The 10,216-nt window shown below is 40.9% G+C and overlaps 1 protein-coding gene across 3 annotated transcripts in view; it reads left to right on the top strand.

Annotated features, from left to right (window-relative positions):
- The window catches only part of mlxip (MLX interacting protein), a 41,694-nt gene extending 33,528 nt beyond the window's left edge, over positions 1-8,166 (top strand). For 2 of the 3 annotated variants that reach the window (XM_072433805.1, XM_072433803.1), the window contains exons 9-17: positions 1,949-2,489; positions 3,076-3,182; positions 3,382-3,460; positions 3,673-3,785; positions 4,446-4,553; positions 6,416-6,543; positions 6,634-6,757; positions 7,052-7,181; positions 7,485-8,166. In XM_072433805.1, coding sequence (XP_072289906.1) covers positions 1,949-2,489; positions 3,076-3,182; positions 3,382-3,460; positions 3,673-3,785; positions 4,446-4,553; positions 6,416-6,543; positions 6,634-6,757; positions 7,052-7,181; positions 7,485-7,591 — 1,437 coding nt within the window. In that variant the 3' untranslated portion in view covers positions 7,592-8,166. The remainder of the gene's footprint in view (positions 1-1,948; positions 2,490-3,075; positions 3,183-3,381; positions 3,461-3,672; positions 3,786-4,445; positions 4,554-6,415; positions 6,544-6,633; positions 6,758-7,051; positions 7,182-7,484) is intronic. The other variant, XM_072433804.1, reaches the window with a different exon arrangement.
- The last annotated feature ends 2,050 nt before the right edge of the window (positions 8,167-10,216 follow it).

The following is a 10,216-nucleotide window of genomic DNA, read 5'->3' as shown; positions in this document are numbered from 1 at the left end:
GGTTGGCTGCCATCTTTTTGGCTCCAAGGAGATTACAGTTTTTCTAATTGTTAAAGAAATACCTGCCACATCCATTCTGATTGTGAGCTGCTTGTCTTGCTTATTGTCTCTATGGTGATCTATAAGTCTAATGCCATACTGTCAAACATTTTAGGCAGCGCAATACTATCTCCATGGATACGGGCAAGTGACAGATTCTATACCAAACATAGTGCAGAATTTTTTCCAACATATATAAGAAAAATTAATGCAGTATTTTAAATCAATTACTTGTATGTAATGAGTGGATTTTCTGTTAGATGTCTCAATGCACAGTTGTCGCTTTATACTTTCTCAAATATAATGGCACTGCATCGCCTACTCTGATTGGGCAAAGTTTATAGAATATGCAGATTGTGGTTTAAAACAACAAGGTTTGTGCAAAAACTAAAACCGTTGGTACGTTGAGTATTTTTTTTTTTTATTCGTGCTTGTACTTTTATTTAAAGCTTGGTACTGGATTTTCTTACCACAAAAAGAAGGTATTTAAATATACAGTTTCAGGCAGAAGTCAAAGCTCCAGGTTCAAAAAGAGATTGACAAAGAAAAGTTGTACATGTACAACCTGATTTTATGTAGAACTTGTGAAGGATCTGAAATAATTGGTACCCCGCCTAAGGCCCAAAGTCAGTAAGTCACCTGCGGCCCACTAACGGGAACAAGTGAAAGAAAATAAATGAACTGGAACCTGCAGTAAAGTTATGCAGACGACACTCAGATCTATGTTTCACTGACGGCAGGTGAATATGGAGCAGTGGATTCAGAGAATCAGAGAATCTGAAAGAGTTTATTGCCATTGTCAATGAACAGAATTCACAAACATAGGAACTTGTCTTGGTGATTCGGTGCAACATAGAACAATGAATAAGTCAAAAAGAGAACAATTTAATTCTGCTATAAGATAAAAAATAAGAATAAAAATAAAAAATAGGCTTAATATGTACACAAATTTACAGTTGAGTTTACATGTAGTGCAGGAATTGAACAGTGCAGTGAATGATTAAATCATGGTTAAAGTGACAGTGTTTAGGAAGTGTTCATGACACCGAAACGCCAAGGCAGCCTTCAGCGGCGCCATCTTGGATCAATCTGTCACTGCATCCAACAGATGCTCGGGTCCTGACTAGAGTTATGTGCTCAGGTCTCTGCACTGGCTTCAGGCTCGGAGAAAAGGCTTTAAAGCAGCGCTGCTTGTATATAAGTCTCTCCATGACCTAGCGCCAAAGTACATTTCAGACATGTTAGTGCCATATGAGCCATCTCCCACTCTGAGGACCTCAGGGACCAGCCTCCTGCTGGTGTCCAGAGTCAGGACTAAACATGGGGAATCTGCGTTTGTTTTATGCAGTTGCAATCTGGAACAGTCTTCCGGAAGATGTGCCTCTATTCTGACACTGTTCAAATCTAGGCAATTTTGTTTAGCTCTGCAAATGACTGAAAGGATTTTATTTTCAGTCTTTTATCTGTTTTGTGCTTTTAATGCATTTTTTCCTGTTGTGTGAAGCACTTTGAATTGCCCTGAATTGTGTTCTACAAAGAAACTTGCCTTGTTCTCACTCTCACAAACCCTTTTGACACATTGATCGAATTCAGACAAACGCACCATTTTAGAAGTCCTTTTTTCAGACTTTAAAGTGAAACTGGGTTGGACTACCAAAGCACAGCCAATCATAGCACTGCATTTAGCTCTTACTGACTAGAAATTGAATACTATTATATGCAGACAGCGTGCAGCGGCCTCATTTCTGCCACAAAAGGAATAGATGAAATTAGCTAAAAGTCAGGTAGTTAAGTAATCATTTTCAGTACTCTTATTTATAAAACAAATTATTTCTACAAGCTAAAATGGTTAAATTCTGTAACTGATGCTTATTCGGGACAGTTTTCATCCTTCTGTGCTCTGTTTTAGGCCCAGCTGCTGTCCTCCTTGCAGCTCTCTGCGGACCGCATGTCCCCTACCGGCTCTCTGCTCCTGCCCTCCCCCATGGCCAGTCAGAGCGCTGACCACTGCAGGGGCAGCACCGGCGCCAACTTTGCATCCAACTACATGCAATTGTTTCCGGAGCAGGTCCAGCCCAGCAGCGCTCAGCCCATCTCCTCTGGGCCGCCTACTCTCGCCCACGACCCTCTGACGCAGTGCCTTCCGCCCCTAGACCTGTCCTCCCCTGCCCCCACTCTCTCATCACTGGACAGGAGGGTTCTGAATGAAGCACGCACTGCTCCGGCCTCCATCACAGCCCTTAATGGAGTCCCCGGGTCGGAGTATGGCTCTATATCCAAACAGCCCACTCCTCCTCAGATCCAAGCTCTAGCCCTGATGCCCTCTCCTCCTGTGGCACAGACATTTGCCCTTCCCCAGCCGTACCACCCTGTCAGTGCCAACAAAAACCGCCCAGTGAAACGCATCGCTCCCGCCAACACTCTCTCTGCCTCGCACCTGATCCTCACAGGTACATCTGTTCTTTATTGCAGTGTGGTACAGCAGTGAGGTTTAGTTTGGTACCACTGAGTCACATTTCAAACTCCTCATGTAAAGCAGCAAAGGAAATAACCACTTAATAATAACTACCACACTTAAAACTACCGTTTAACTCAAATGTTTTTCATATAAAGTAACTTTTTAATCATGTGATAGAATAGATGATCCAGTGGAAAGGTGTAATCTTGGACATAATGTCAAAGTGAATGCGTTTTCACCTATGTATAATGCAATTGTCACATCAATTATGAATTGACACAAAATAATCTCATTTGCAGCACAGATGGCTGACAGAGGTGGGTGATGATTACAAGCACGTTCAAAAGAAAATGTTCAGTTTATTTGAATGAATAGTTAAACGATAGTTAATCTGATGATCAGTCCAAACGCTAAATTAGTTGAAGGTAATGTTCAGTTGAAGGATTGAAGACTTGAAATGCCAAGGTTTTGGCCAAGAGGCAAAAATACAAAAGCAGCACAGTCTTTCAATGAAAACTTTATTCAAGTCCAAACACATGAGCAGATGGATGAAACTTGTGTTATGGTCTGTGCTTCAGGTGCCTTCTCCAGCCATGCTAATGCCATGATTGTGACGCCCACACACCTGAAGGCGGAGGTGGTTCCTAACACAGGAGTGGTCCTAGCCTCCTCTCCTCTGGCCGGGGTAAGTCCCTCTCACAGTCTACATACAAACACAATGCTTAAAATCTGCATGAAATTATGTCCTTTTTGAGGAGCTGTTGGAAATACGCTAAAACCAGATTGACAGATAGATGATGTTTTTTTGAAATACATTTTCTTTACTCCTGTACTGCCAACCTAACATTGTTTTCTTTTCTTGTTTGTTGGTGTCTTAAACTCAGAACTCTCCACAGCCCTTAATACCAAATGACAACTGCTTTTCTTCTACTCTCAAAAGTTCCAGAGCCTCACCCAGCGCTGGTAAGAGCTACTGCTGAAGGAAATGTCCCAGAACTCAGTTCTGTTGTTTCATTTTACTGAAGGGGCACTGTATCTGTAGGCACCTGATTTGGGCAAAGGCTTGTACTTTAAACCATTTTCTGCATGACTTATCACACCAGACTGACCTCAGACTTGCATTATGTACCATACATAGTATTTGTATAACATAAAGGTTTCATTTCTATCTACAGTTCACAGTCAGTCGGGCTCCGGCTCTCCCTGTGGGTTAGACCAGGTGCCCAGTCCTCAGTCTTCCATAAGCAGCAGCGGTCTATCACTAGTGAAGAGTGAACATCAGGTTTGTGTGCTTATCCACCATATTCCGGAAGTTGCCTTGAGTGCCTCCATCCGACTTCCGGTTAACACAGGCCTCTGGAGAAAATAAGTTTTAAACAGACTAAAAAGTCGTTTTCAGGCCCAGGGAATCTGTGCCGTATTGACTTGTTGGTCACATGAACATTTGGCATTTTACACAAGTCAATTTACTTTATTGCATATTTCAACGGCAAGACTTCTCCCTCATTTTCTACTTAAGTGAACGAGTTCTCACTCGACTGAAGGTGCGATTGCAACAGAAGTGCTGATCCATTGCACAAAGAGGAAAAAGTGGGTGGGGCAGATTAGGTGACTAGATGTAAACGGTGTGTGTGTACCTACCGGTAGTTATTAAAGATATCGTTTCTGCACTTTTAGTACAATTGTAGGCTTGAAAATATTATTCTATTGTAAATAAAAATGTCATTCATATGAAGAAAAAGTACAACTACATTTTAATACTAGTTAATGATTAAGTCTTGCCGTCAGTGGCAAAAGTAACCAAAATGTGTTATTTTTGCTGCAAAATCAATGAATGTTATTTGAATGAATCATGAATAAATCATTTACACATAAAACATTTTATTTTTTGTTTCAGTTCATTTTCCTGCTCTTTCCATTCTCTAATCATGATGTGTTTTCTTTGCAGGGCCGAAGGTCCACACACATCTCTGCAGAACAGAAGAGGCGCAGCAACATCAACAACGGCTTCAAAACGCTCTCTTCCCTGGTGCCTCCTCTCAAGTCCCAGTCCAATGTAAATCTTTGGCTTTTCCCATTTGCCATTGAGTACAAATGTTGGAATCTTTAGTATCAGCTCTGTATGATCAGAATTGTGGCATTGTCGGACTTTCGGGATGATGGCGGCTTGATGCAGACGTGCTCGTGGAAATAATCCATCTTTATGACACTGAAGGTACAGATGTGGTCAAGTATATGGAGACCTGAATCCCTGAATATCTCAAACTTCCAACAAGAGCTGGGAAAATGAAGAGTGACCATGCTGTCTAGCTCCGAAACCGGCTCTGAACCAGCGTCCAAGACCTGTTACACTGATGGTCCACAACTTCAGTGATAAACAGCGTGTCATGGCGGCATCCAGACGTCTTGCCATGGGCCAACCCGGATCAACTAATCCCCTGGTCTCTTTCTTTAAGGACTGCTCAGCGCAAGTGGTCAAGAAACGTAAAGCCTTTGATCCGGTGATATCCCCCCTGAGAGAAAAGAATGTGGAATACGCTTTGCTTTATCCTGCAACACTGAGGATCAACGTGAATGGAAAAATAAAATGATTCACAATAGCAGAGGAGGCATTAGCATTTGCCAATTCAATACAGGACATCCGGTCTGACATTCTGTCCCTTTATTTTCCTTATTTCAATGAAAGGGACCTGGGCCAGTGTGTTCCCATTTTAATTTGCAAATGTCCACTATAGGATAAAGATCGTTTACAAGTTTACCAAAGCATCAGTATTACCCCAAATCACTAAATCCATTGAATTCTTCTTCCTCTGTGTCACTTCTAAACAGCAGTGTCTGTGTCCGGTCTGTTCTTCAACAGCAGACAATAGGCACCGCACGGCAAAAGCACAAGCATCGACACCGAGTTCTGTTGAGCGCTGAAGCTGCGTTCATACCTCATACATCGTCCTTGTAGAAGACTTTGGTTTAGTCCTGCTCCAGTCCACTCTCACAATTTTTATCCCCTACCAGCTGTTTAATGAGTGGAATAAAGCGATCTCAAGATTTTTATTGCAAGGCAAGAAATCTTGAATCCAATTCAAAATTCTACAATTATCAAAAGAAAAACGAGGTTGGGGTTTGCCTTGTCTGAAGAATTACTTTATTTCAGCTCAAATCAGAGCGTTGCTCTACGGGTGAGATCCAGAAAATGAAGCTCAATGGAAAATACTGAGAGTAATGTTGTGTCGGGTTCCTGTACAGGCCTTACTGGCCGATGAAGAATGGTTGATCCCATTTGGAGGAAGTTCAGAATCCCTGGGTAAAATCTGTGCAAAGGAAGGAGCTGATCAAAACATACAAACTAAACAATCTTAAGATGGTTGGCTTATGTTTTGTACCAAATAGAATTGACCTGAGATTCAGGGTCTGGATTACAGAAGGCATAAATGTTTTTAATCAGATTTTAAAAGATAATTGCATGAAATGGTTTGATCTGTTAAAAGAAAAAATAACTGTTATAGATAGGTAACCAAGAAATTAAACAAAGTAATGACCATAATAACCCTCTGACTGAATTGTTTTAATCAAGGCTTATAAATCAGAACTTTCAAGGGGATAGGGGGAAATGCATTAATCTAGACAACCATGGCCAACACCATATCAAAGTTCCCATTATTCACAAGGAAATGCCAACTGTTGGAGAAAGTGTGGCAGTCAGGAGACAAACCACTACAACAAGTTTTGGGACTGCCCTGTTGCTCAAGAATATTGGACTGAAATGAATGTCGTACTGTAGACTGTTTTCTGACATTGTTATTCAGGTCAATTTTAAAACTATATATTTGGGCCTCAAAACTCCTGCCATGGACACAATAAATATTTGTTTGTGCGTGCGTGTAGATCAGTAATACAGTGGTCTTGTGTTTGTTTGTGCAGATCAGTAATGCGGCCACATTACAGAAGACTGTGGAGCATATTGGGAAGCTGCAGCAGGAGAGGCAGCAGATGCAGGAGGAGGTGCGCAGATTGAGGGAGGAGATCGAGGAGCTCAACTCTTCCATCAAGTGTGTGACTTATTGCTGCTTCTCTCCACAAAGGCCACACAGCCACAAAGGCTCATGTGTCTGCTCTGTATCTGCTCTGTGTTCTCACAGCTCATGTCAGGAGCAGCTCCCTGCAACTGGAGTCCCAGTCACACGCCACAAATACGACCACATGCAGGACAAGTTCAACGAGTACGTGAAGATGCGCACGCTGCACAACTGGAAGTTCTGGATTGTATCCTTCACTTAAGAGCAGATCTTGTTTGTGTCAAATATTAAAATTAAAAATAGTGGGCTCGTTAACAAACACACTTTATTTCTGAAGCATTTATTTACAAAAATATTTAACACAAAGTGCTTTACAGTCCATTAAAAACAATTCTACATGTCCTCAACCACCCTTCTCCCACAATTGCCTTACCTCACACACCCATACAGTCCACAGTCACATGCACAGTCTCACGCACACACACGCACACACAATGAAAAGGTAAAGCATATTGTTGAGCCTTGACATTATCCAATGCAGTTCAGCATCATAATCAAGCCTCTGTTCGAGTCCTTTAACGGCATGGTGCTGACCACGAGCCGGACTGAGCTGTGCCAGACCACGCTGCAGTGGCTGGACCGCCACTGTTCCCTCCCAGCACTCAGACCCAGTGAGTGCTCTTCATCATTTGGTGGTGGTTATATAGAGCTGTATAATGAAAGTTCTGTATGCAACTACAGTTCTGTGAGTCCCTACTGACTGGCAAAGGACGGTGCTGAAACCACTCAATGATTCCCTGGGGATGTGCAAACCTTCCCCTGCCGGTCAATAGGGATGAAATGGAACTCATTATGCTTTCTGATTGGATAATCTGTTTAAGAACACAAAAAGTAATCATTATAAGCAACTTTTTACGTGTTCACTTGATTTGAACAGTTTTACTTTTAATGTTGACCATCCTTGTTTGTTATAGTGGTGCTGAGTACACTTCGCCACCTGTGCACGAGCACTTCCATCCTGACTGAGCCCACCCTGTTGCCTGATGAAGCTCTGAAGGCTGTGTCCCAGGCAGACCACTAGACTGTATCCCAGCATGCATCACCTTCTCTGGACTTTGTCCCAGCATGGATCACCTCTTCCAGTCTTCCTCCTGAGTGTAGTTATTTTTTTAACATTGAACAATACATAACACACACATAAATGAAAGAAAGAGCATGAATATAGAATCTCCTGTGATTCTGAGGGCTTCAGGCTTGGCTTCTCAGCTGAACTAAAATGGGGCAGCCATACTTTTGTTTGATAATTGAAGCAAAATCACAAATTGCTTTTTATTTAATTTCAACTGCTACATTTTTGTGTGAGGGAAGGATTTGCAGATTTTTTTTGTCAGAAGAATGAATGCCTTGATATATTTAAGATTTTTACCATTTTGTTTAAAAGGGAAGCAGTTTTGTTTCACTATCTTTTGTTGATAAACCATACAAATCCATATAGTCTCATACAAAACTTTTATATTGGATTGTATGACACTTACGAGCTTTATTGTGTAATGTATCCCTTATCTGCTCAGGGGAATCTGTTATGTTTGCAGTAGTGGCTAGTTCTTCAGTTTTACTGAAATCTGTTCAACCATCATAGGAAGAGCTGGGTACCGTCAAATAGTGTTTAAAGTACCTCTAATTTCAATAGTAACTTGTTTATTATAATTATTTGATACCTTTTTGGAATAATCACCAATGACGAGTGAAAAACTGAATAATAATAATGTTCAATAAAAGTGCAATAAAAGACGAGCAGGCTGTAAGTTGTAAATGTAAAACAATTCCATGTTCAGTAGGAATGAAATAGCTTCCAAAAACTTGTTTTTTGGGCCTGCAGGCTTTATTTGACAGGATAGTGCAACGTGAAATGGGAGGGAGAAAATTGTCTGAGCTGCATTCGAACTCACGAGGTGTGTTGTCACTACCCACTTGATCACTGAGCGGAACCCAAAATAAATCAATACAAACGATGTTAAGTAGTGTTCTCAGTTCCACAGAGGCAGTGTAAAGGTACCCAGCCCTTCTCCTTGGAGACATGTGAGATGAGCAGCTCCAATCACTCAGGGCTAAAGGTGAGCAGAACGTCTCCTTTGCAATGAATAAATGAATCTGAATTTCATGCACACTAATAGAATGAACAAGAGCCATCTAAGATTAAGTTTAAACCGTCCACCTAAATCAGGGGTGTCCAAACGTTTTTCACCAAGGGCCGCATTTTGAAACTTAAACGGGGCAGAGGGCCACAAACAACTTGACGATGTCGAATTTGTTGAATTTGTTGCATTTCACGTAATTGCGATGAGCCTCCACACCTTTAATTAGACTTGGAACATTAATATTAGGTTGGTATAACATCAATATACCTGAATTTTCCCAATTTCCCAATAACAAGTAATACTTTTTGTTGTTTGGGCCAACATAGCAGGAAGCTGGAGGGCCAACAAAATTTGGTCTGAGGGCCGCATTTGGCCCCCGGGCCCTAGTTTGGACATGCCTGACCTAAATGGTGTGTGAATAGAATAGAGCCACTATCTTGGAAGGAAGTTCTGATGAATCCCCATAGTTGTTACTGGAGCAGTTTAGTGTAGGTTGTCTTTCAATTTGGTTAGCAAGTAAAGTAGAAGTGTAAGCTACATTTGAAATGTCATATTTAACTTGTTACTATCACTCAGTCTTATCAGAAACAGCCTTAGTCCAGTGCTCAAAGTGTGTTCTCTCTGGATTCTTGCACTATTGTACGTTTACATGTGATTTCAGACAAAAGCTCCTGTTTGAATGTACAGTACAGCCTTCTGCGTCTGTGTTTGAAGTTGCTTGTCTGAATTATTTCAAGTGACACTAATGATGGGTGTTCACTTATTTGAATGCAGCGTCTCTGATTATTGAACTGTTCTTTACAGATGATTTTGTGTGTTAGCGCTGTGTTCTGCTGGTTTTATACATGAAAATGTTCAGGCAGTTTGATCTCTGCCCGAGTCAAATAAAAAAACTTTTTAACGAAATTAAACATATTTTCTTAAACCACATGTATTGTTTTGTATGTGTACGCAAAGATTCAAATGCAGTATGCAGTGAATCAACTTGAAAAACTATTGACTAATATAAAAGTTCAAGTAATAGCAGTAGAGTAATTTTCAGACCCCTTATTATGAAAAGATAAGAAGAAAAGATAAGATATTCCTTTATTGTCCACACATGGGGAAATTTCATTGTTGCAACACAGGTAGATACAGAGGAAAAGGACAGATAACTTATAGGAAGTTTAAAAAACACTCTTATTATTGGTACTGTAGTTGCAGTGTAACCGTCTCTTGAGTAAAAGTGTTTGATCCTCTTCTCTTTGAGAGTAAATCTGATTTATTAAATCACAAACCACCTAATCCCTGTCCTTTTCATAACCGTTGATGCCAATAAATTAGCTCATTACCAGTTTTGATTCTAGAATTGTTACAAAGAAGCCTATTTTTGAACATATGGGGGACTCCAGTCACAAATTACGGATTACCATTTTAAGTCAACCTTACTTCACATTTTACATTGCTGTGATTGTACATGATGGTGTTGTCCAGCAAAGTGCCAATCACAAAAGTGTAGGTGTAGTTTTGACCACATGGGGGCAGTGCGTGGTGTTACGTAAGCCAGTGTGACGTCATTACGTAGAAGA

Source organism: Eucyclogobius newberryi, unplaced genomic scaffold, assembly GCF_026437365.1.
Source record: "Eucyclogobius newberryi isolate DKJ021-1_F unplaced genomic scaffold, fEucNew1.0.hap1 SCAF_6, whole genome shotgun sequence".
In the NCBI taxonomy this organism is placed as follows: domain Eukaryota; kingdom Metazoa; phylum Chordata; class Actinopteri; order Gobiiformes; family Gobiidae; genus Eucyclogobius; species Eucyclogobius newberryi.
This window is presented reverse-complemented; position numbering and strand designations above follow the sequence as displayed.